This window comes from Rhipicephalus microplus, chromosome 6, assembly GCF_043290135.1.
Source record: "Rhipicephalus microplus isolate Deutch F79 chromosome 6, USDA_Rmic, whole genome shotgun sequence".
Taxonomy (NCBI): domain Eukaryota; kingdom Metazoa; phylum Arthropoda; class Arachnida; order Ixodida; family Ixodidae; genus Rhipicephalus; species Rhipicephalus microplus.
Genome location: NC_134705.1, coordinates 202,393,050 through 202,419,614, shown reverse-complemented (window position 1 = coordinate 202,419,614; position 26,565 = coordinate 202,393,050). Strand labels below are relative to the sequence as shown.

The 26,565-nt window shown below is 43.8% G+C and overlaps 1 protein-coding gene across 1 annotated transcript in view; it reads left to right on the top strand.

The window, feature by feature from the left end:
* The window catches only part of LOC142766126 (uncharacterized), a 46,569-nt gene that overhangs the window by 1,175 nt on the left and 18,829 nt on the right, over positions 1-26,565 (top strand). Inside the window, exons 2-11 of the mRNA XM_075867977.1 lie at positions 3,487-3,657; positions 6,434-6,589; positions 8,572-8,675; positions 16,055-16,155; positions 17,539-17,655; positions 20,805-20,862; positions 21,765-21,857; positions 22,310-22,471; positions 23,931-24,182; positions 25,153-25,276. Of these exons, the coding sequence (XP_075724092.1) occupies positions 3,487-3,657; positions 6,434-6,589; positions 8,572-8,675; positions 16,055-16,155; positions 17,539-17,655; positions 20,805-20,862; positions 21,765-21,857; positions 22,310-22,471; positions 23,931-24,182; positions 25,153-25,276 (1,338 nt within the window). The remainder of the gene's footprint in view (positions 1-3,486; positions 3,658-6,433; positions 6,590-8,571; positions 8,676-16,054; positions 16,156-17,538; positions 17,656-20,804; positions 20,863-21,764; positions 21,858-22,309; positions 22,472-23,930; positions 24,183-25,152; positions 25,277-26,565) is intronic.

Below are 26,565 nucleotides of genomic sequence, written 5' to 3'. Positions count from 1 at the left end.
GGATTTTGACACCGCTGCTAAGCCAAATAATGTACTACGTTAGAGGCAACGACGAACCTTTAACTCGTAATATGCATAAAAATGTCGACCAGTTGAGAATAGAGGGATTGGGCCGCGTATCCGTTTATAATGAACGACGGCAGCCGAGACTCCCAAGTACTTCGCTCCTAAAAAAGCAACTACGATGTCGACTGGTGTTTTGGTACACTTCGTTAGGTCTGTTTTTGCCCGAGAGTTTTCTGAGAACGGGACACTTCCTGCCAGGTCCACGGAATTCACTCATGTCTGCTAAATGGAACCTTGATTTTGCAACGCGATAAAAATAATTATTTAATTAAATGTTCGGCTGAAAGGAATTCCTGGCTCCGCATTGATCATACACTTTCAGAGCTCTTGAGGAATCGGCGTTGTCATCATCTCATCTGTTGTTTCTCGATAATTCGAATCTTATTCAGATGCTCAACGGAGTAGTCGACGACATATCAGATATTCCTACTATTAGCCATTGTGTACATCTTATATTTGCTCAGGGGCCTGTAGGGGCAATGTTGTGGCAGTATATACTGAAGCTGCAAAACTGAACACTGGTGCACACACTTACATCCACAATATCTTTTGGGACGTTAAGCCCTAGCAAAATTAGTATTGTTATCCACGGAAAATGGAATACCTATCTTATACCTCATTAGAAGACTCACTTTTCCATAATGTCGTAAATGTAGCAAGACACCAATGTCGACGTGGTAACGGTGCGAGCATTCTGCTCTACTGTTCAGCACCAGTCATGGTGCAGACACGATCGACCTACCTACTGCAGAATGAAGACTGCAGTGAAATGAGCTTAAGCTGCCGAGCTATGTTGTTAAAGTAATATAAACTTATCCTTACTTACTTCCACAAAAAGAATTGTGTTCCATGCCATTGTTAACTGATCGCTGTGTCTGCATACAAGCTTTTAGCCACACGTATTGTCGTAAGTTTCAACTTTCCGGCTTTCTTTCTTCAATAAAAGTACCCAGCGAGTATTGTACCTCGCAAAGCCTGTTTAAGGGAGCTTCATGTCACTGTTTTTCTGATCTAGCAAAGTAAACCTCCTGATCACTCGAAGGCATTGTTAACAAAAGACTCCATAACTGCACATAGCTTTTTACAAAACATGACTATTGCCATGCCTCTTTCTGTCTTAACTTGGTTGTTTGTGCCAATGAAAGTGTATATGCACCTATGACCTTGTCCATTTTGGCACAAAAACAAAGCTGTAGATTATCAGCTTAATTGGCATAGTGCTAGCAATAGGCTGAGGGGAGTTCATCCTCTCTCTGAAATGTTAAAATTTTGCTTGTGTTTGTGTACACTCACAACCATACATAAAAAGTGTTTGAACCTCCCTTCACCCCCCCTCTTAAAATTGGAATCAAGCTGCACCTCAGATCGACACCAACAGCGGGCTCAAGCCTATTTTTTCAGCCTAACATTATCTATGTTACCTGAAGTATTTATTACCTATGCAATACTAGTACAGTGCTTTTATCAAAATTTAAATATTGACAGGCAGATAAACATGGGTGACAAAACCAAGTAAGAAGCCAACAAATCTGAAGGGACAGCCAGGCCAACCCAGATAGATAGTGGGTGAGAGAAGATAAGTCACTCTGACTGGTATCATGGCTGTTGCTGTGAAGGCTTTTGCCCTTAATAAGGTAACTGAAAAAGGGCTGGATGGCTTGTAAATATTAGCGAAAATTTAAAGGCTAGTTGTTTATTTGTTAGACACAATATTAATGAGAACTAACAGACAGTGATGCCAAGGAAAATATAGGGTATGTTATTAGTAGTAATTGTAATGCAAATGTGAAGAGAGAAAATGCATAAAGAGATAACTTGCCACTGGCAGGAACCAAACCTGCAACCTCGATGTAACACGTCTGAAGGTTTACCAATTGATATGGAGCGGCAGTCATCCCTCCGTCCACTTTATTGGGTATATGTGTGCGAGCGTTAGTCACGTGGGAGCGTCACTTGAACCCATTAGGGGGAGTGCGGAACACTGTTTTTTTTTGCCTGATGGCGTCATGTAGCACGTGATTATATTGTAAGCTGCCAACTGACCAATAATCCCTGGCATACTCAATAAAGGCACAAAGTCTGAAGGCAGCTGGTAGTATGCGAGGGATTATTGGTCAGCTGCCAGCTTGCAATAACATCTCAACAGGCAGAAAAAGAGTAATACACACTCGCTGTCATGGCAACCAGCGATGCTGACCAATGCTCCCATGTTTAAATGCACATGTATACCCAATCAAGTGGGTGGGGGGATGACCGCAGCTGTAGCTCAGTTGGTAGTGTGTCGGACGCATCATTCAAAGGTCGCAGGTTCAGTCCTTGGCAGCGGCAAGTCATCTTTTCACCAACTTTTCTTTACAGTACAATTACTGCTAATAACGTCCCCTATACTTCACTTGACATCATTATCTGTTACTTTTTATTAATATACTCAATGTTAATGCATTTGGATTTATTTATTGCAATTCACTAATGAGTTGTCTGTAGGTTTGAGGGAACTTTGAGAATTAAGCTTAAACTTGGAGCAAATTGTACAGATACGTTACACAGTTGGGAGGCTTCTCATGCATACAATGAACGTTAATTGTTCGGGTTTACACAAGTCATTGTGCATTCAGTTGCAGAAGGGTGTCTTGAAGGGCCAGTTGGTACATGATACTGAGGAGAACTGCGCAAAAACGGGACAGAGAAAGAATGATCAGTGCTTGTGTTGTGTGATCATTCTTTCTCCGTCCCGTTTTTGCGCTGTTCCCCTCTGCATTCAGTTATTCAGCAAGTCCCTCATTTTACCCATCCACTCTGGTGGGTTAGCGGATAGGGTGCTCGACTGCTCACACGAAGGTCGCGTGATTAAATACCGCCGGTGGTAGCTGCATTTCAATGGAGGTGAAATGCTAGAGGCTTATTTTAGATTTAGATGCACATTAAAAAACCCCTGATGGTCGAAACCACAGACGAAAAGCAGTTGCAAAACTGCTTGAGAGTGCCTGAGGGCCATGTACCTGGCAGCAGTAATTAAATCCAAGCTCTTAACACATAAATTACATTGGGGGCAGGAAAAGCAAAAGAATAGAAAAAAAAATTGAAGGATGTCACACAAGTGGAACGAAGGAACAAATAGGCACAGAAGAAATTAGATAACCATGTATTAGCTATGCACAATAATAAAATAATGTGATATATACAATGAGTAATTATTTCATTCTGGTGGCATTTGTATAGCATGCTATAAAAAAGGCATTTGGCGAGGATGAAAAAATTGTGACGAATATCTCTTTTTGTAAACGTAAAAAAGTTAAGGTCATTGTCTTTCTATTTCCCTTTCCTAATGCTTCCACCACCTTGTGGTGTTCAACAGAACTGATATAGAGTAATCACATCTTCCCTAGTTACAAACATGTGATGCCGAACTGATGCTTGCAGGCCCATCGCTTGAGATCAGCGGCTCCCTGCTTGCCATGTATGACAACCTAGCATCGGAGCTGCGCTCGGATGGCTCTGCCTGCCCGCCGCCTGCCGCAGCATGTCGGCCACTCAGCTCAAGCTCAGACTGCTCCTCATCCTCCTCCTCATCATCATCACTTTTGCCTCCTGGTGCGTGCTTCACTGTAGTTTATTCTTTGTTCAGTGGTGCACAAACATCAAGCCATGCAGGACAAAAGGAGCCATAAAGACGAACAAAAATAAAACAGTGAAAGTGCTACTGACAAAGCAGCATTGTTATGACCAAGTCATTTCCGATATGAAATTGCCTTTGTGATTGGCATTACTTGTAATGTGTATATAACACCACTGACATAGCTTATCGCTAGCACTGAAAACACGAGGCATTCATGATATCAGTGTGCCATATTGTCATGTGCAAATCAAGTTAGTTATGCCAGCAATTTATCACTGAATTATCGCTGTGTTCTACTTGTTGCCCAATGAAAGGTGGACCTGTTATGCTGTTCCAATTTTTACTATCAGTTTCCCAGTGTGTTGGGTGTTATGTTAGTGTAGTGGCCACAACGATGTCAACACAAGACATCTTTAAACATGCCTGCTAATATTAATGAAAAAAAAAGTGCACTGCCTAAGTTGTGTATTACATGATCCTGGGCCCGAAAAGTGCTGTAGTTACCTGCATATCTTCATTGCAGTTTATTCAAAAAGCATTTTCACTAAATTGAAGACCCAACACCTTTAGCTATTAGCTTTACCATGTAAGTGGCCACAGTTTTTGGTGGCCCATCTATTTGGAACACCAACTTTGCTACATCTGGTGTTTGGGTGGAGGTTAATATGCATATTGACCATTGGCATGACTTTACTGGTTGTAGTGCATACCATAGGCATCATTTGCTGGCATAGTTTTCTAATAATACACTACAGGGTTAATTGGTGTATTTATGTGTGATATAGAAATGCTCGGAATACACACAAGCACTATATATAGCTTTTATAGATTATGTGAAAGCATTCAATTCAGTAGAAATATTAGCAGTTGTGCAGACAGTGTGGAATCAGTGTATTGGCAAATCATATATGAACATCCTGAAAGAAATCTGCAGAAGATCAACTGCAGCCATAGTGCTAAAAAAAAAAACAATACCAAAAAAGGAGGGTGTAAGACAAGGGGATGCAATCTCCCCAATGCTATTTACCGTCTGCTTACAGGAGGTTTCCAGAGGCCTAGAATGGGAAGACTTAGGGATAAGAGTTATTGGAGAGTAACTTAATAACCTGTACTTCGCCAATGGCAATTAATTACCGAGTAACTCGGGAGACAAATTGCAATTCATTATTAGTTAATTAGACAAGGAGAGTGGAAATATAGATCTTTAAATTATGCTGAAGAAAACGAAAGTAATGGTCAACAACTTCAGAAGAAAACAGCACTTCGAGATAGGTAGCAGTGCACTTGAAGTAGTAAAAAAGTACGTCTACTTAGGGCAGGTAGCAGCCGAGGAACGGAACCATGAGATTGAAGTAACTAGAAGAATAAGAATGGGGTAGAGCACATTTAGCAAGCGTTCGCAAATCATGAATGCTAGATTGCCACTATACCAGAGGAAGGTAGATAACAGCTGCCTGTTGCCGGTACTTACTTACGGAGCAGAAACATTGAGACTTACTAAGAGGGTTCAGCTTAAATTGAGGATGATGGAAAGGAAAATGATAGGGGTAACCTTAAGAGACAAGAAGAGAGCAGAGTGGGTCAGAGAACAAACCGGGGTTAAGGACATCATAGTTGAAATCAAGAAGAAGAAATGGACATGGGCCGGGCACGTAGCCATAAGCAAAATAATTGATTGATTGATAAGTGGGGTTTGACGTCCCCAAACCACCATATGATTATGAGGGACGCCGTAGTGGAGGGCTCCGGAAATTACGACCACCTGGGGTTCTTTAACGTGCGCCCAAATCTGAGCACACGGGCCTACAACATTTAAGCAAAATAACCGCTAGTCATTAAGAATAAATGACTGGAGTCCCAGAGAAGGCAAGCGGGCTAGGGGGAGACAGAAAGTGAAGTGGGCATATGAGATTAGGAAGTTTGCGGGTATAATGTGGCAATGGAAAGCACAAGATCGCGATTACTGGTAGAATATGGGAGAGGTCTTTGTCCTGCAGTTGGCTTAGTCAGGCTGATGATGATAGTAGATGGAACTCTTGCACTAGTGTCAATGTTAGTTGCAATGTATGGTGCTTCGACCAGAATGGGAATGATGGGTATTACACGGATTTATCTTAGCTTCATTCTTTTGGCTCCGTGTGGCTGGCATTGGCTTTGTCGCAAGACAAAGTTCAGCAAGTGCTCAGTGGTACCACATCACGACCTCAACCTTTTTAGGCTCACCAATTGAAACTGCTTACAAAGTTCATGATGATCTCTTCTTCTATGAGTTACAATAATTAAAGTCATAAGTGTGTTTTGAGTAGCAAGCACGAAGACTAGGCAAATCTGTGTGCTGCCCATAATTCCCATGGTGGCTGAAACGATCCAAGTGCCAGAGCTACTTTAAATTAATATTATAGTAAACTTTATGTACAGGAAACTCTATGCTTGCTGGGGCAGCTGCAGCATGTGTTAAACAACTCTACAATGGCATCAATTTGCCAAAGGTGTGACTACAATAACTAGTGTTGGCATGGTGGCATTGCCCCTTATCGTCAGTTAGTTGCCTTGTGAAGTGCCTCTGGAGAGCTGGAAGGCATTGATAAAATTATGCGGTGCTGCCGAAACCATTGTGTTCTTGCCTTCAACTTCTATGAAATGTGGCTGGGGGCTCACCTGCATTGTCAAAGATGACTCTGGTGCCGAAGAGTGCCAGAGAGTGAGGTGAATATCTGTGAGTTTTCGGACACATGGTTCTGATATTTTCAGGACTGGGTGGCGTAAAGAAGTCTTACCTGGCAAGTGTCGAGAGCCTGGAAGATGATGTTCCTGCAGCACTTCGTGGAAACCGAACGCTCTGTCGCACTGCATTCACTGACAGCAGTGCTGTGGCCATGCATAGAAGCCTACTCAGCCATCCCCACAGTACGTTTAACTACACTGCTATGTGCATACTTGTGAACAAAGCAATTTTGCAGTGCATGATCTTCATATGCAACCGACATTCTTACCAGCAAAAGAACAATAAGAAATGAAAACGAAAAAAAAAGAGACGGAAAATCGAATAATTTGGTCTTGAAGGCACTTGCTGCTATATATCGTTGCATGATATGGACTTCATTGGTGATTAACTGTTTTCATTTTTCACAGGGATGCACATTTCTTTCCTTCATCCCTAGAACATTAATGTAAACATGCTCACCCAATCAAATCGTCAACTTGTGTGATTCGGTTATAATTGCCTGTACAATTTTGCCAAGCAGTGGATTTTAGGGCAGAGCTTGCCACACCGTGCAGTCCAAGCTCATTTGTTCTTTTTAAAAGCTTGCTTGCGACTATGTCAGGTACAGTTGTTTCTGAGAAGCTAGCATCTAGTTTGCATCTTGAAATCAATGGCACAGCTGCTAGGCGGTCCTTGTCAGATTTTATGCCTTGGAACTTGTCGGGAACTCAAACCGTGTGATTTTTTAGTTTCGTTCTTTAAATGCTAAATGGCAGGCGATGTCCTTGGATTTAAAGGCTCAATATATTTCAGTGAAATTCACTTGGTATATTACTTTAGCAAATTCCTTGAGGGCTCGTTTCTTTGTTTGACACATCCTTGATCAAAACTAGCCGATAACTAAGCAACGAAAAGTATAGGGGACAATTATTGTGCTGTTTTAAGTGCAATATTGTAACAATAATTGTGATATAGATGTGAAGAAACTAAAGTGGACAAAATAACAACTTGAAGACAATTAAAACAACACACTGACCACAATTGAAAGCAAGTAAATGCAAGACGTTTCGGCCCCCATACACGAGCCTTGTTCACAAGTGATTACAGTGGACGTTGCTGGGTTTGAACTCATTTCCATGATACGGTCTCTCGAGCTAGCCCTCTTGGCTCTGTTCGGCATGGCGGCAATGCAGAGTTGCTTCAAGGACTGCTTTGAAGACAATTTTTTGAAAAGACAACTTGCTGAGAAAGGCAACCCCGCTGTCAACTAGCCCAACCAACTAGTGCAACTAAGTGCTCTTCTGAACCAATACAATTGTAGTTAACCTAAAATATGCCAAGGACTTTGACATTCTTGTTATTACCCTAACACTCATGGGCATTAAATAAAATATAAAACTTTGCACATCGTCCCCCTTCTAATATTTCTGGTATCATGATGAATTAACAATAGTATGGTTCTGAGAGAATATGTTATCTGCTTGATCTGACCTAATGTTTCACTCTGAAGCATAACAGTGCATGTTAAACCCATAAAAATTGTCTCGACAGTTTCAATGCCTATGTCGACATCCACCAAGTTCTGTTATCCTCAGTTTAACCTGCACATAGCAATAAATTTCTTAATTTCAGAAATTTCAGGCTGTTTATAATTTTCTTTTTTTCAGAATGTGGGGAGAAAAATAAGAGAAGAAAAAACACCATTTAAAACAAAGTGTCAAAGTCATCTCGAGATTTTCACTAAGTGCACAAACGTAATAAATTGCAAATGTGTTGAAAAAATGTCTTCAGTGGCTGAGATTTCACCGAAGTAAAAAAAAAGTAAAGTAACTGTGAAAAAATAAAAGTAGACGAAAAGAAAACTTGCCACTGTAGGGACCAATGCTGTGACATTTTAATAACACGAAGTTCCAATAACACTTAGGTCAAAGGTTATTTAAAGGTTGCAGGTTTGGTCTCTGCCAGTGGCAAGTTATCTTTTTGTCACTTTCTTTTCTTAACAACTGCAATACAATTGCTACTGAGAATGCCCCCTTTACCTTCCTTGGCATCATTGTCTGTTAGTTCTCATTAATATTCTTGTCTGCAGCTATTTTGCAGCACACATCACATTCCCCTTACACCCCTACAACTCAGTAGATGCGAAATGGTGCATCTCTGTTGATGTACAGTTGTTACATTGCAGTTGGCAGCGTAGGCCCTGACCAGCCAAGCTACCTGGATCGTGTTCTGCTTGAAGTGGTGGACACCGAGAGGACATACGTGCGTGACATTGGTGCCATTGTTGAGGTCGGTGCAGCTCACTAATTTCATATTTTTATGGGGAGTGTTTGCTCAACGCTGGTCGAGCAAACATTGCGCACAGCGCATAGGAATGCAGGTGGTTCCGCAGCAACAACGTCGCCGTCTTCATTCATTCGGTGTCATCTAAGTGCCGTGCTTGGATGACATTTTCACACCCTTTACCCGGCTGGGAAAGCGCCGTCCCAGGGCCTCTTATAGTTAAAGTTGCATGTCATCATTGTAGGGCTTCTGATAAGGAACATGCACGTTGTTGGTCATGGTTGCAGCAGATGTCGGTCCTGTGTGTGACTGGCATCACATGGCACAGAACTGAGTCTTCTCACAGAGGCTAATGCAACAGAATGGGAGTTACAGCAGAAGAGGGACTTTAGTGTAGTCTGGGACGACGAAAGCCGAGCGTGGGCTATTGCACAATGCAGTGAGAGAGAGCACGGGTGAAAGCAGGGTGTTGAAAGGTAGCAATGAATCATGGCCAAAGAGAATATAAAAGGGCAAATAGGTGGCAGTTATATAACATGACAAGTTGTAGGCAAAGGCGACGAACAGGAGAACAACATCCCCATTGGTGCGCTCCAGAAGTGTACTTGGAAAGTATGTCCGTCAGTGCACGCTTGAGGCATTCGGTATTAGTCTTAGGCTGGTACGATAGAGTTGTGCCGCACAAGATGAAAGTACGTTGTCAACTACACAAAACAGGAAGCAGTGACCGCGGTCTGTGAGTAAGTCACAGGGAGTGCCATGCTGGGGAATGATGTCACACAGAAGGAAATCTGCGATGTCTGTTGTGCAGCTAGTTGGTAGCACTTGAGTGATTGCCTACTGAGTGGCATAATCCTTAGCTAGTGCAATCCATCAATGGGGGTGCAAATGGTGAAAAATCAGTGCGGTTCTCATAAGTTCATCTAGAAAAAGGGACCCTAATGGAGTATCCATAATGCTATTGATGCCAGGTACGGGAATGGCAGCAGTTTGTAGTGGCAGCACCAGTGTAGTGTCAGTGGAATGGCAGCACCAGTTGTCACAGAACGAGCGCTAAAAATGGGCCCGCCGCCAAATTGTCGCGACGAAACGCCGGAGTGGCGCCGCGAGGTCAAAAGAAAAAGAAAACAAACATCTAAAGGCTCCCCGGGGCGCGCGCTCTCCCCTCGGAAGCGTGGCTTCGCCGACGAACCTCCTCGCCCCACATCGGCGGCCGAGATAGCCCGCGAAAGTTCCAGAACGAAAGGGGCGTGGTCATACCGAGTTGAGTCATCGGCCGCGGAGGGCATTCCAACCGTCTCGCCCTCTTCCCAGCCTTCGCTGCGTATCGCGCCGACGAAATGACGAGAACCGTCTGGAATGTCGCGCGCAATGTATTTAACCGAGCAGCCGAGATGAGAGATCAGGAGAAGACGGAAGTTGCGCCAGAGTGCGAAGGGATCCCGCCGTGTAGTCGGCGAAGGTTTGTCCGTAGGGACGAAGCAGGAGATGAAGAGGATTTCCACCTGAGGGGTGAAGGCCCGAGCTACAGGCAAGAGAGTGTGTTTACCGCTATCGAGCGAAGACGCGTGGCGACAGCTGCGTGTGTGAAGCCGACGTGTTCGGGCGAAGAAGTTTGAAGCTTGGAGAGTGGCCAATTGAAGGCGCGAGGTTTCCTGGAAGAGAAACTTCGAGGGCGCGGAACGACAACAACGCTGGACTTTGAGTGAGTGATTCTTGGAAGAGTATCATCCAGACTTTTGTTCCAAGAACTTTGGACTGGATAGGTTTCTATCTCTTTAGTCTTTAAGTGTCTTGGTTGTTCAATGCATGCGACTGCATTGTAGAGCGTATCGTTCGTTGTCTATGTCCGTTGTTTTGAGTGTGGCTGATTGTACTGTGTAGTACGTTGTTTGATTGGTGACGTATTGTATGTAACTATTGTGGAGTGTGCATACGTGTGTATTGTTTTTGATCTGCCGTTAACGAGAATATAATTTTGTTTGTTTATCAACTTTCTGCTCTGACTTGTTCTTTGGACCACAGCCGGCGTCCGCTGGCGCGCCAAAAAGGACCACTTCTAAATTGTTCACGCTTTCGTGGTGCGGTTCGGGGGGGCCGATACTTTGACCCTTGGAATTAGCCCGGCGATTGCCTCCCTAATAAACGGGACATGTGTGACAATTAATCTGGCGTCCGCGACAGGACCTTTTGGTGAACAGTGTGTCCAAAGTAGTGAGAAAGAGCCTCGAGTTGTTGATACTGCTATCGGAACGATTTTGTGTGTTGTGCAGTGTTCTCGTTAACGAGTGCAGTGGAGTGTTCCGATAAACTGATTTAGGCAGATACTTTTTACACGCGGCAAGACTTTATTTGCGAGACACCATGGATCTCGAAAAGTTAGTAGCTCTTGGTGAGAAGATGGGCCTTTCTGGTGCCGAACTACGGAAGTGGGTAAGCCAGAAGGAGAAAGAGGCGGTGGAGAGAGATAGGTTGGCAGCTGAAAGAGCCAAGGAAGAAAAAGCAGCCGAGTAGGAACGAGAGAGGTTGGCAGCTGAGAGGGCCAAGGAAGAAAAAGCAGCTGAGTTAGAGAGAGAAAGGCTGGCCGCTGAAATGGCGAGAGAAGAAAGAGAAGCAAAGGAGCGACAGCTGAAAGAAGAAAGAGAGCAGCAATTGAAGTTGGAGCTGGAGAGAGAAAAGTTGGCAGCTGAAAGGGCTAAGGAAGAAAGAGAGCAACAATTGAAGTTGGAGTTGGAGAGAGAAAAATTGGCAGCCGAAAGGGCGAGAGAAGAAAGAGAAGCGGAGATGGCTGAAAGGGAACGGCAGCGGCAGCACGAGATGGAACTCGAGCGGCTCCGGTTGCAACAGCGAAGTGAAACTCCCGTCCAACCTAGAGTTGAAAGCAGCGAACGGGAAGATCATGGCTTCCGCTTGAACCCAAGCAAGCTGCTCGTGGCGTTTGATGAAAGGAAGGACGACCTTGACGCGTACCTTCACCGATTCGAGACGATTGCGAAGAGCCAGAATTGGCCGGAACATCAATGGGCAACTGCTTTGAGTACTTGCTTGAGTGGTGAAGCGCTCAGTGTGTACGGTAGGCTGACGCCGACCGATGCAGCCAACTATGCAAAGGTGAAAGCTGCTTTGCTGAAGCGATTTAGATTTACTGTAGAAGGATTCCGGGACAGATTTCGGACAGGAAAGCCAGCTGATGGTGAGACGGCTACACAGTACGCCGCCCGACTTAGCCATTATTTCGACAGATGGATTGAACTTTCAGGGACAGCGCAGGAGTACGATGAACTTAGAGAGCTCCTAATTAGAGAACAATTTCTTACTAGTTGCCACCCAAACCTGTCGCTGTACTTGAAAGAGAGGAGAGCTAAGTCACTTGAAGACATGCTTGAATTAGCTGATCAATTCTTGGAAGCGCAAGGTGGCACTAATTTGGCCAGAGTCAAGAAGGATTGTCCCGATGATTCGAAGAAACTGACTCCCAAAGAAAAGAAGCGTGCACCAGAGAGCATTCCGCGATGTTTTCTGTGCAACCGAGTGGGTCACCGTGCTAACCACTGCCGAACTAACTTCACAAGCCCCACGGTTGTAAAATGTTTCAAATGTGGTCAGACTGGGCACAAGGCAGACGCATGTCGTAACGGAGCGAGCCAAACTCACCAGGTATCTTGTGTGCAAGCGGCACCGAAATCTGATAATAATGCCGTCACCGATGGATTCGTAGAGTTGAAGAATGGGGAGAAAATTCCTATTGTGGGTGCTGTAATGTCAAAACAGCCAACCGGTGTTACGAAAGGAATGCCAATGCTGCCAGGAAAAGTTGCGGGCAAAAAGATTACGGTGTTAAGAGATACCGGCAGCTCCACTGTTATCGTGCGGAGAAACTTGGTACGGGAAAGTGAGTTAACCGGCAAATCGAAACCGGTTTGCTTAATTGACCGTACAGTTCGGATGCTTCCCGAAACAGAAATTGAGGTTGAAACCCCATACTTCAGCGGGAAGGTTACGGCTCTATGTATGACGACCCCCCTTTACGACCTTGTCATCGGAAACATCGACGGGGCGCGAGGACCGAATGATCCGGAATGTTTGGGAGAAGACCTTAAGATAGAGCCCTCGCCAACCCAACGACCGCGAGATACAGTGAAGGAGCAACCCGTGACGGATCCCACTCGAGCCCAAGGTGAAGCCGCGGTGCAAGGGACTATGAATGATAAGATGATCGTGTTGAACGAGTTCACGGGCCGGGCAACTGGTCTTACGTCGGCACGACCTCAACCGACCGACAGAGCAAAGGAGACGGAGTTGGCCAGCCAGGCCAAATGTCGGGACGTGAACAAGCGGGTGACAGGATCGGTTGAGCGTTATCAGCCGTTAACAGTGTCGGAAGGACAACGATGGCTGAGACGCCGCCTCAGATATCGTCGTTGGAAAGGGCTCGCCGAAAAAGAACGTGGAAACACAAGAAGAGATCGAGCGAGCACCGCAAGAAAGGACGCAAGCGCAGCTCGAAATACACAGGATAAGTGCTGAAGTCGAATCAGAATGTGTTTGGCAGTGCTGAGTGCCATATGTTGTGTTAGTGTTGTGTTATCCTGTGTCACAAGTGTCGAAGTGTCTGTGCTGTGATGTGATGTATAGTGTTGTATAATTGTGGTAAAGACAGAACTTTGTATGTTTGTATTGTTTGGAATGTGTGATGAAGCGTTGTACTCATGTACCTGCGGTTATATTTCGTGTGTGTGAGATTGAATTGTAATGTCCAATCGTATTGAGTGATGTGACGTGTCATGAGCAAAGGACTATGTTACAGTCTTTGAGAGAGTGGGGACTGTTCGCGCTTGTTTGTGTGGTTCCGAATATTATGAGATAATATTCTTAAAGTGGGGGGCAGTGTCACAGAACGAGCGCTAAAAATGGGCCCGCCGCCAAATTGTCGCCACGAAACGCCGTAGTGGCGCCGCGAGGTCAAAAAAAAAAAAAAAACAAACATCTAAAGGCTCCCCGGGGCGCGCGCTCTCCCCTCGGAAGCGTGGCTTCGCCGACGAACCTCCTCGCCTCACATCGGCGGCCGAGATAGCCCGCGAAAGTTCCAGAACGAAAGGGGCGTGGTCATACCGAGTTGAGTCATCGGCCGCGGAGGGCATTCCAACCGTCTCGCCCTCTTCCCAGCCTTCGCTGCGTATCGCGCCGACGAAATGACGAGAACCGTCTGGAATGTCGCGCGCAAGGTATTTAACCGAGCAGCCGAGATGAGAGATCAGGAGAAGACGGAAGTTGCACCAGAGTGCGAAGGGATCCCGCCGTGTAGTCGGCGAAGGTTTGTCCGTAGGGACGAAGCAGGAGATGAAGAGGATTTCCACCTGAGGGGTGAAGGCCCGAGCTACAGGCAAGAGAGTGTGTTTACTGCTATCGAGCGAAGACGCGTGGCGACAGCTGCGTGTGTGAAGCTGACGTGTTCGGGCGAAGAAGTTTGAAGCTTGGAGAGTGGCCAATTGAAGGTGTGAGGTTTCCTGGAAGAGAAACTTCGAGGGCGCGGAACGACAACAACGCTGGACTTTGAGTGAGTGATTCTCGGAAGAGTATCATCCAGACTTTTGTTCCAAGAACTTTGGACTGGATAGGTTTCTATCTCTTTAGTCTTTAAGTGTCTTGGTTGTTCAATGCATGCGACTGCATTGTAGAGCGTATCGTTCATTGTCTATGTCCGTTGTTTTGAGTGTGGCTGATTGTACTGTGTAGTACGTTGTTTGATTGGTGACGTATTGTATGTAACTATTGTGGAGTGTGCATACGTGTGTATTGTTTTTGATCTGCCGTTAATGAGAATATAATTTTGTTTGCTTATCAACTCTCGGCTCTGACTTGTTCTTTGGACCACAGCCGGCGTCCGCTGGCGCGCCAAGAAGGACCACTTCTAAATTGTCCACGCTTTCGTGGTGCGGTTCGGGGGGCCGATACTTCGACCCTTGGAATTAGCCCGGCGATTGCCTTCCTAATAAACGGGACATGTGTGACACCAGTGTAGTGTGAGCGTAAATTTTTTCGTAAAATTATACAAATTATCATGCAAGAAGCATTGCTAGGTTTCTTAAAAATAGCTTTATCTTAGGTATGAGGACTTCTTGTTTTCGTCGGAAGCTCTGCAGTTACTTCTCTTAAATTTTTGATTACCTGCTGAATGAAATAATCGCTCCTTTAATATTCAGGCCTATTCAGGCGTTTTATGTTGGTATGAAACTAAGGCAGTTAGATACGCCCCATGATGGCAATGATTGTGCTGTCTACATTCAAAGACACAAAAACCAATTAGATTCGATAATGCTTTTTTGATGTAATAATATGTGGGGTTTAATGTCCCAAAACCACCATATGATTATGAGAGACGCCATAGTGGAGGGCTCCGGAAATTTCGACCACCCGGGGTTCTTTAACGTGCAGCCAAATCTGAGCACACGGGCCTACAACATTTCCGCCTCCATTGGAAATGCAGCTGTCGCAGACGGGATTCGATCCCGCGACCTGCGGGTTAGCAGCCGAGTACTTTAGCCACTAGGCCACCGGGGCTGCTCTTTCAATGTACCTACTTCCTCACTTTTGAAAACTTTGAACGAGCTAGCACCAAGTGTGAAAGCAGGATAACTGATTACACATAGGAAACCTGACAAGTTACTTGACCACAACAGTTACTTGACAAGGAAATCACATATCTTGTAGATATGCAAATAACTTGTCAAGTAACTCTACATATGGTGAACTGGTGCATGAAGGGCCCCAGGCTCCAGCTGATAATGATGTGAGGTTATCTATCACCCCAGGTGGTTGAAAATTCCCGGGTTCTCCACTACTTTGTCTCTCATAATCATATAATTTGGTACGTTAAACCCAAGCAATTAATGACATTATCTGCACTCTATCTGCAAGATCAACTCCGCATAAAAAGTCTGTAACCCCTGGTCATTCTTTGTATCATGTTTATCCCATGTCTTTCCTTGTCTCTTTTACTGGCTAGCATATATTTCGCGTATACGCAGCAAGACCTGCTGCTGGCACTCAGCTCCTCGGTTGTGTGGTCTATTCCCAACTTTCCTGTTCTGTACTGTATGAAAAGCTATCTGTAAATTTGAAGAAAAATTGGCATTTGGACAAGTTGGGATTGGTTATGCATCTTTTAAATGGGCAGCGCAAGAAACGAGGACACAAGAAGTACAACACTGAAAAACTACAAGGCGCTCTGTGGTGTATTGTACTTCTCTTGCGGTTGTTTTTTGCACTGCCAAATCCAAAGTGGCATAACGTTCCAACTAGCCCAGTGAACCATTGTTTCGAAGTTCAGCTCCTATTTTCGAGCGTGTTTGTAGAAGCTCCAAGCAATATTTCTTTCTTTTCAGGGATACCTGAAGCCATTGTCTCAGCTGACTGACAGCAAAATAAAGCCAGAGGAGCTGAAGAGCCTGTTCGGCAACATTGAGCGCATCTATGCATTCAACAGGTCAGCTAACTATACTCTTTTCACTTGGGTTTGTCAACAATAGTACTGTGAAAGCAACTAGCTGGTGGGTGCAGAGGCAGGAAAAGCCATTAAACTCTTTTCATGCTGTTCACATTGTTATATTAGCTATGGTCGTGTACTTTCATTTTGGTTGTTTAACCACTGTTTCAACATTGTCAGTGCACTTACATTGCTTTTCTCTGTCGTAAGACAGTAAAAGAAACTAAACATAAATACTCCCAAATAGTGATTAGTAGGCTCGTGTGAATAGTTGAACGCTTTGAATATTTGAACAAATATTATGGTATTGAAGTTCGCTTTAAATCAAATTTAAATTATAGGAAATTTCAAAGTACCCTATTCGAAATGAATAAATTTATATTAGTTCGCATGTAACTCCCGTAAAGGTGGTTTCACTGCAGTGGGTAGGTGCTAGCTGTGAAAACACCTATCTAAATGTATACTAGTGCTCATGTAGCATTCTGCAAAGGTGGCTTCACTGCAGTGAAAGATCGCTACGCCGTGGAACCATCTTTTCAAAAGAAATCTGCACTGTCTCAAAGCCCCACTTTAAGGTTACATGAACATATCACTCAAATTTATTATTATTTTTTTAAGGTTTGAAAGATCGTTATACTGGCTTATGTGCTATAAGTGTAGTAAATTTTATTGTGTATCATACTTTACCGGTTATCACTTGCATTTTATCAAAACTCAAATCCTGCTACTCTTCAACCAAAAAGAATAGCATTTGCTAAGGTCTTGTCTCAAATTAAAAAAAAATTTGTGCAGATTAGTCCAGTTGTAATAAATATACCTATTATCATATAGTATGTAATATATACAACTTTGATTTGGTTCGGAATTATTATGCCAAAATCACTATTAGCTTCAAACCCAAAATTCACTATTTGTACAAACCTAAAAAACATGTCCTAAATTTTACTGTACTTAGCCCATATAAGTCCATACAACATGCTCCTAAACTTCAAAAAAATATTTATATACCTGAGGGTAACACATTCATTTAACTTTTAAAAAGGGCTTTGCGGCAATAAAGATTTAATGTAGGTGGTTTCACAGAATAGCGTTCCTATGAAGCTGTGAAACTGCCTTTTTAGGAGGGAGGGAGGGGGGTTACATGCGGCTTATGCCTATTTGTTGATTTCGAATACTTTCAAATTCTAAATAACTTAAATTTGTGTTGTTATGAATTGGAATACTTTAATATTTGTTTAAATATTCTAAGTGCTTGAATATGTGCTCATGCCTAATATCTAGAATTTCAGTCGCACCTGCAAGCAGTTCTTGTCATCGCTCCTAAATAATTTTTTGGTGGCAGTAGTGAGCTTGTATGTGTTTAATGTTTTCTTTTTTGTGCAGTGGCTTTCTGGCGCAGCTGGAAAAGTGTGGCTTTGACCCAGTCTCCATTGCTCGATGCTTTGTGGCCCACAGCAGTGGCTTTTCTGTCTACACAGAGTTCTGCACAAGTTATCCAACGTGAGCACTGCACTTTTAACTTCTCTATGTTGCCGCAAAGCATGTTACAGAAAAAGTAAAGTTCAGCAAAAATTGTCACCAGGTAAATAAGCCTAGCTCCAAATAGCGTTTTTGCAGTGACCTATGTTCACTGTTGCAGTTGAACGAAACAAAGAAAATTCTAGGGGCTCGGTTTTTTTTTTTGCTGAGCACAGCAATAATTATAAATAACAAGACAAGATAGATAAGGGAAGTATAGGAGATCCTATTAGTAGCAATGGTGATGTAAATGTCAAGAAAGTAAATTGGACGTAAAGATAACCTGCCACTGGCAAGAACCAAACCTTTGAGTGTTCTAAACTCACCATCATGACTAACAGCATTGCTGACTCGCACTCCCACATTTAAATGCACACATGTACCTCAAAAAGTAGACAGAGAGATGACCGAAACTGTAGCTCAGTTGGCAGAGCATCGGACATGTTATTTGTAGGTTGCAGATTCAGTCCCTGCTTGTGGCAAGTTATCTTTTCATCCACTTTGCTTTCTTCACATTTACATCAAAATTGCTACAAATGACATTCCATATATTTTTTTGGCTTTCGTGTCTGTTAGTTCTAATTATTGTTTTACATTTGGGATATCAATGCATCATGAAATTGAGTTTTTTGGTGCAGCCACTTCAGATATTTTAGAGGCGAGCACATCTGGGCTCATTAGTGAGCATATTGTTACAATCATAGTTTAAGTATGTGCACCTGTGTGTGCACATACTCAGTGGAGACATCAGCAGTGATGCAGGCATTATTGAATCAGGGCATTGACAAACCCTACATAAACATACTGGGAGAAATATACAGTGGAACCACAGCTACCATCATCATCATCAGCCTCACTACGTCCACTGCAGGGCAAAGGCCTCTCCCATGTTCTGCCAGCCAACTGAGTCCTGTGCTTGCTGCTGCCATTTTATACCCACAATTTTCTTAATCTCATTCGCCCACCTAACTTTCTGTCTCTCTAACCCGCTTGCCTTCTATGGGAATCCAGTTAGTTACCCTCAATGACCAGCAGTTATCCTGTCAACACGCCCGGTCAATGTTCATTTCCTCCTCTTGATTTCAACCATGATATCCTTCACCCCAAAACAACGCTTTGCGTTGGGTGGAAAGACACTGAAAGTTATAAAGAAATATGCCTACTTAAGACAGGTAGTAACCGCAGAAACTAACAATGAGAGTTGATTTGTGGGGTTTAACGTCCCAAAACCACCATATGATTATGCCGAACAATGAGAGTGAAATAACTAGAAAAATAAGGATGGGATGCAGCACATTTGGCAAGAATTCTCAAATCACAAATGATAATCTACCACTAACCCCCAAGAGCAAAGTATATATAACAACTGCATCTTGCCGGTACGGAGCAGAAACTTGGAGGCTTGCAAAGAGAATTCAGCTTAAATTGAGGACGACGCAGCAAGCGATGGAAAGGAAAATGATAGGTGTAGCCTTAAAAGACAAGAAGAGAGCAGGGTGAGTCAGGGAAAAAACCGGGGTTAGGGATATCATAACTGAAATCAAAAAGAAGAAACGAACATAGGCCGGGCACGTAGCACGTAGGTAAAATAACCGCTGGTCATTAAAGGGGCCCCATGACAATTTTTCTACAGCTTTATTTAGCACCGGAATGCGTGTAGCGATGATTATTGAGACTAATGCAATAAGAATTACAGAAATTGGTGCCTGGAAAGGGAAGCTATGAGTCTTCAAAGTTCAAATCTCGAGCAGAGGATGACGAGAAACATTCTCTTTCGCATTTCACTCGCCTGTTGATGTCAAAGACTGCTTCCAATCACAGCACGCGTCTCATAAATACATACCTGAAAGGTCACCTCACGGTGGCCTTCACACAATACCTCGCTACCGCTCTTTGTGACGGCATCTTTAGCACGGCTACTACGAACCTCGTGCATCGGGTAGCAGATGCTCCCACGGTCACACTGTGTAAGATACACACACGCTTTGGGCAGGGTCACTTCTCGGCTTGCTTGAAAGTGTAGCAGTTTGGGCTAGTTAATATGACGTGATGATAGTTATAGCGCGAGAACAGAACGAGGTCTCTTTGTTGTCGTTCTGTTCTCGCGCTATAACTATTGCTTGTAAGACTCGTTCTATGGCAACGCTGGTGCCCACCACCTGCCACATTTTAGGTACGCTAAAATCGCAGCATGCGTTTCTACCTTCAGTTGCTAGCACACCATAGCCTCGTTCGCAGGCTAAGTGTTGTGCTCGTTGTTCTGAAAATACATAACTTTGAAACAAGAATCATTTCTTTTTGAAAAAAAGTGTAAAAAGCGTTTTTGCTGTTTTTAGAATTCACTTGTAATGGCCTAGCTTCCACCATAAGAATATTTCATGCTATTTGTAGCGTCCAGCCATTAAAAAGGAAACGGTGCTTGTCGTCACGTGGCATGACCCAACACCACTTCCCATAATAAACATAGCCTATCTTTGTCACCGAAGTTTGAAATCAATGCACTGTAGTTTGTTCTGTGAATTAAAAATATAACAGTGTCGATTTCGGCGTTGCCATTATATCTATGCTATCATAAGCTACACTTTTCAAATCGTCTATTACTTTGTTGCAGTTACGTTTTATTGCTAGACCACACTTCTTTATCTAGTGAAGTAAGCAACAGCTTTTTAGGCCAGTAGAAGCACGTGAAAGTGGTTCTGGGAATGCAACCTCCAAAGTACTGACTCCACATACATTGAGCATATAAAAATAGCATGATGCAGTTTTGGTTGTGTTGTTATCAATAGTTATTTCAGCAAAAGTTGCATAATTTCGTGGTATGAGCTGTAAAGGTGTTACACTATTGTAGTAGGCTGGTTGTCAGCATTGAGCCGCTTTTAAGATCTTCCATAACCTGGAAGAAGGAAACAAAATATCAAGGTGAAAATTGCAAGAGTTTGACGGAGGCTGAATTGAACACCATTATGTTTTCCTTCAGTTTCTTTGTTTCGTTTCGTTCTTTTATAATAATCTATTTTTGTGTGTGTGTAACGCTTGAAAAAGACATGCTAGCTTTGTTGGTTTCATGTCCTTATGCAGATTTCAGTTTCAGTTTCTGATGAGCTGGAAATACTCTCCTTTTTATTTTTCAGAATGGTATCAACCCTTACTGAACTGGTTGGCAAAGCAGAGACAGCGGAAATATTCAAGGCAAGTCTTGCTGTCTTGTGTAGCTTTTCTCGGGCACTGCAAGAAAACAGTCTTCTATTAAGGGACTGAAAATGGCTTCGATAATTTTGTGCAAGCGCAATGAGTTGATGCAGAATCCTGTGGATAAATTGTAGCTCTTTGTGTCAAGTGTATAAGTTATTACCAGGCTTTAAATAATGGATTTTTAGAAATGGCAGCAGCACAGTTGAACGAGTTTTCGAATACCCACTTTTGTTGCCTTAGCATTTTCCCATGACATGTAGGCCTAGTGACCGATCTGATTTGATATGTTCAGTCTACGTTGCTGAACCTCTGGTTGAGAGCGGGCGTCATCTGCCTGTGTTGCTATGTGCCTTGTTTTAATGTGAGCTATGTGGCAGTGTTTATCTCGAGCTGCTTTTTTTCTGTTGAACACCATAAACTGGTATGGCTGCATTGTGTACTGTACATAGCGATCAGTGACTTCAAAGCTGTAACGTCGTGTCAGGCATGTTAGGCAAGTGGCAGTCCTAGTCGCTTCAGCTTTTAGACGCAGTGAGCATCAAGCTCTCGCTGCCCGATCAGTGTCCATTTTGTATCAGCGGCGGTAATTTAATTCCTGAAGATACGACCACATTGCCCGAGCTTATGTTTATTGGGGATCGTTCTCAAGTATTTTCTCTTTGTGTGCATGCTTAGCACTTACAGACTGTCAGTGTACAGGAAAAAAAAAAACGGCTGGGAGTGTTCGGGCACCTTCATTATACATGTTTGTAAGCATACATTTGTAAGATTTTGCGATTAGTAGCACCTTATCCGCCTCGTTATGGGCAGATTTGTCATGTCAAGGTTCAAATCTATTCTAATCAAGTGGGCTTCTTTTGTTTAAAAAGTAGGGCCATGTGTGTTTCACTTGTGTGCAGGCACGCCAGACGTCACTGCACCACAGCTTGCCCCTGGGATCCTACTTGCTGAAGCCTGTGCAGAGGATTCTCAAGTACCACCTCCTCCTTCAGGTGAACATTGTTTAGATAGGCCATTCATTTTGCTGCTGATACTCTCTATGGTGTGAAGAGATCTGCTTTATTGCAAAAAAAAAAAAAAGAGTCTAGTGTAGAACATATTGCATCCGGTCAATGACATTGCATTAAAAGAAAGCGTCTCCCTTTTGTTGGCACACTTTACTTCTGTCCTCTCTCAAAATTGTCATCCAGTGCTAGCACTAGGCGTGGGAGCCAACATCCTCGTGACTCATGGTAACATTAAATTAATTAAGAAGTTACGACACTTTAGGTTGCTGAAGATTGGTTTTTGCTAGTTCTATGTGACTTGTGGTGGTGGACTCGGTCATGAAAGCTGTTTCTTTTGCCAGGGTAACCGGCTGTACAGCAATGCTGTTGCATTATCTTTGCCATAAGACAAGAATCCTGCGACAATTATTTTCATATCTTGGGAATTTCGTGCGCAGAACATATTGAAGCACGTGGACAAGGAGAGCCCAGGCTACCCCGATGTGAAGAATGCCCTGTCTGTGATGACAGGCATAGCGTACCACATCAACGACATGAAACGGAGGCACGAACACGCTGTGCGAGTGCAGGAGATACAGTCACTCCTTTACGGATGGCAGGTAAGCTAGGCTGATGGGGAATGCACAGTGTTTTCGAATCATTGGGAAAGAGATGCGTGTGCGAAGTGTGGGGGTGCTATCACCCCCTGTAAAGACGTTTGAGCCTCATGGTGCACACGTGTCCCACGGATAAGTCGCATTTAAGGTCAACAGCCGCTGAGCAGTAGGTAGAACAGCGCTCGCGCATAATTTTCACCATCATCATTATTATGCTTTCAGTGTGGTAGCACCAGCACTGATGCCTGGTGGCGAAGTTAAGTGGCTGGACAGAAAAGAATGGTGAGCCTTTTTGGCGTGTGACAGCTGTCACGAACGGTCATCTCCCTCCTCCGGAGAGTTTGTGGGGATGTCTCCTCGAGCCGTTTCCTGTGGGCCGCTCGTGGTGAATTGAGCGTTGGCGATGCAGCTTTCGCATTGCCTTGTTTGTTGTTATGTTGATTGAGTGTATTGGAGTCTTGCATAAGCTTGTCTTTTAGAGTGTCACTAGTGACATACTTCGTTTGGCTGATGGTATTGTCCATATAAAATTAGTTAAATAAATGTTTTGATTGGTATATTGTGTTCCAAGAGTGGGCTCTCATTTGGAGACTCCACCAAACAAACGCTAATACAACTGTTTGAAGGGGCGGTATTTTTGTGCATATTTTTGGGTGTCCTTTTTTGTCGCATTCAGAATTCACTGCATTTTAAGGCTGAATGCGCATGCTTTTTTCTTTGTTGTTGGCTATCCACCTTCTAAAGTTGGAAGTATTCTTGAAAAAACTAAATGCGAGGAGTCTACACGGTGCAAACATCACAGTTGCCACAGTGGCATTGCCTGACTCAGTCTTTAATTTCACCCTTATCTCTGCCTATGACAAAAACAGAAGCCAGTTATCTTTAAATTGGAATGCACGCAGTTATAACATTCTCATGGCAATCTTGCTCCATGAAAACATAGTCAAAGTAGAATTAGGCATAGAGTTTTTTATAAATGCACCAGAGGGAACTCTAGGCATGGAGTTTTTTACAAATGCACCATAGGGGACTCAAGTCTCTGTAGGAGCTGCAATGCAGCACGCATGGAAATGATGGATAGAGTTCACGGATTTGTTGAAACTTTGTTCTGTCCGCTCCTTGTGGCCTGCATCCACTTTGTTGGAAGACCAAGTTCAGCAGTTCCACTTCACAGCCTTGACCTTTTTTAGGCTCACCAATTGAAATTGGCTCACAGAGTTCATAACAATTCATTCTTTAATCTGAAGCAAACACCAAAGCCACTAGTGTGTGTGATGCTGCAAGCATGAAGAGTAAGCAAATCTCTGCACTGCCTGTCGTTCCTATGGTGGCTGTACGACCGCAGCACCGTAGTTCCTCTAGTAATTATTGTGGGGAACTCTGTGGAGTTGGCCACTTGATAGATTTTGCTGTGGTGATATCTTTCGACAAGTTGTGTAGATTAGTGCATGGCTGGGTGCAGGGTGAGGACCTGACCACTTTCGGGGAGTTGGTGGCCGAGGGCTGCTTCCGCATGCTGGGTGCCAAGGCCCTGCGGCACCTGTTCCTTTTCGACAAGCTGCTGCTGGTGGCCAAGCAGCGTGAGCAGGGCATCCTGCACTACAAGACGCACGTGGTGTGCTCCAACCTGATGCTCATCGAGAGCATACAGGGGGAGCCCCTCTGCTTTCAAGTGGTGCCCTTCAACAGCCCCGACTACCAGTACTCCTTCCAGGTGGGTATGCCCATGTATGCAAGTACCTCGGAACAGCAATGATACCAGGGGATAGGGGGTCTTCTACCTATTGAAGCTGACCATCAGCATTGGCAAGCATTCTTTTTCAAAGATTAAGATTGAAAGGCGGGTTGACTTCAACAATTTTTTTGTGTTAATCTCTTGAGTGGACACTAGATGGTTTGCCGAGTCTTTCGGTGGTGATTTCTCCAAGCTGTCGGCATGGGATTGGGGCAAACCAGGCACAAGACGTGCTAATTTATTCTCCTGGCTCAAAAGCATATGTTTTGATTCATTCCACGTCATGCAGAGTCTGTTTTCTATCTGTTTTGTCAACAGAGCGGAGGCTCCCCCATTTTGTGCCTGTTCCTAGGCTATTTTCACGTCTTGACCGTTTCGCAAGGCTTGACCAATCCTATGCAGCTCCCTCTAATTTTCCACATCTGTCTCTCCTCCACTCTGTGACAGAACGCTTACAAAATAGCCTCCCTGGTGTTGATTTTTAGGGGGACACACCTAGCTATACACAATAATGAAATTACCTCTGACATGTGACTACAACAGTGGAACGAAAGACGTCAAAAAAGGAACTTTAGAGCCACCTCTGTAGTTCTCAAAGGTAGTGCCATGAAGTTCTTTTTTTCTATAAATCAAACAAATGCACAGCTAGTATTTTATACCATACTGTAGTACACTGCTGTCTCCCTTTTATTTTATCACGGGGGTTTTTAGTATAGTAGGGGTTGATTGCACTCGGGGCCTAGTACATCATCAGGATGATGCACCACAATGTGCCATTGCTGGCGTGAGCCGTGTCCTGCATTTACCTCAAGTTCTGAATTGCTGCAGATAACACTGATGTTTTAGACTGTCACTGTGGCATAAATTGTGATTTGCTTTTTGTGTTCCTAAGTCCTTTAGCGAAGTCAGATTTTCAGATTGTTGTTTTGTGGATTGCTTCTATGTGCAGGCTCGTAGTTTGGAGCAGAAGCGTGAATGGTGCCTGCAGCTGAAACGAGCCATCATTGAGAGCTTCAGTGCTGTCATACCGAGCCATGCCAAGCAGCTGGTGTTGGAGCTTGGCCAAAATGACAGTACGTGGGTTGGCTGCTTTTACATGAAAGGATAGAACATGCTTCTATCTCTTTTGTGGGGTCTGGATAAGCCACACTCATCAAACAAATGGGCACAGCCATGCCGTCAAGCAGTGAACATGCGCACATTTCCTCAATTTTTACAAGAGCGAGCTTGCCAGCCGAATATATGAAATAATTAATAACATGCTAAATAACCCAATATTATGCCAGTACAGCATGCAGAGAATATGACACGTACAGTGTTCTGCGAATTCTGTGTCCTGATGTCCAATTCACGGTAAAAGACCTTCAGAAATGTGCCACAGAATCTTGCTTCAGTGAAAGACAACTGTCCATCGCCGCATCAAACAGAAAGCACTCTTCATCCAGCACCAGTGTAACCTCACTTGCCGCCAAGTGACACTGGATGGATGGATGTATCCGGCTGTGCTCTTTAGATCGGGCGGCGGCTCACGCCACCTTGCCATAAAGTTCAGTGCTATCACAGCGTGTTTAAGGATTGAATTTCACTCGCACCTCGATTGTAGCTACCAATCAGTTAGCCTCGTCCTGGTTATTTCTGTTCCTTTAAAGTATATTTTGCCTTCACTGTCCCTAAATCCAAATGCTTTGAAAAACTCGGCGCCATTATCTTCAAATATAGAATGGAGCCCTTTATCAAATGTTCAGCCCCTTCCTCCTTTTCTCCACACGCACTACGTACCGTGTCTGTGCCTTCGTATTTTGCCCGGTACGTCTTGGTCCACAATACTCTTGTTCTAGCCTCGAAGAGCAGAGAACTACCTCGAGAATCATCGTAGATCTTTTACCTTGCAATTTCCTGCTTAAAAGTTCAGTAGGTCTCCAGTGATGGTTTCGATCTTCCACATGTCCCTCTCTGTTTCCTTCACCTTCTTCTTAACTGATGTTTCCTTTTGGCTTGGTATTCTGCTGTTGTCTAAATAGTTGCTTGACAATTTTCGAGTTCGTTTCCTCCATTTAGTATCGACATTTTTTATGTACAAATAACTGAAAACTTTCCTAGCCCAATGCTCCTCTTCCATTTTTCTCAATCACTTCTCAAATTCCATCTTGCTGCTAGCTTCCCTGCATTCAAACAATGTCCATCCCATGTCTCTCTGTACCCCCTGATTTGGGGTATTCAAGTGTGCTCCCAAAGCAAGTCTACCTATGCCACGTTGTTTAATTTTCAATCTGCCTTGAACTTCTGATTTCATGCACAAGAACGCATTGCCGAACGTCAAACCCGGAACCATGACACCTTTCCAAATCCTTCTCACAACGTC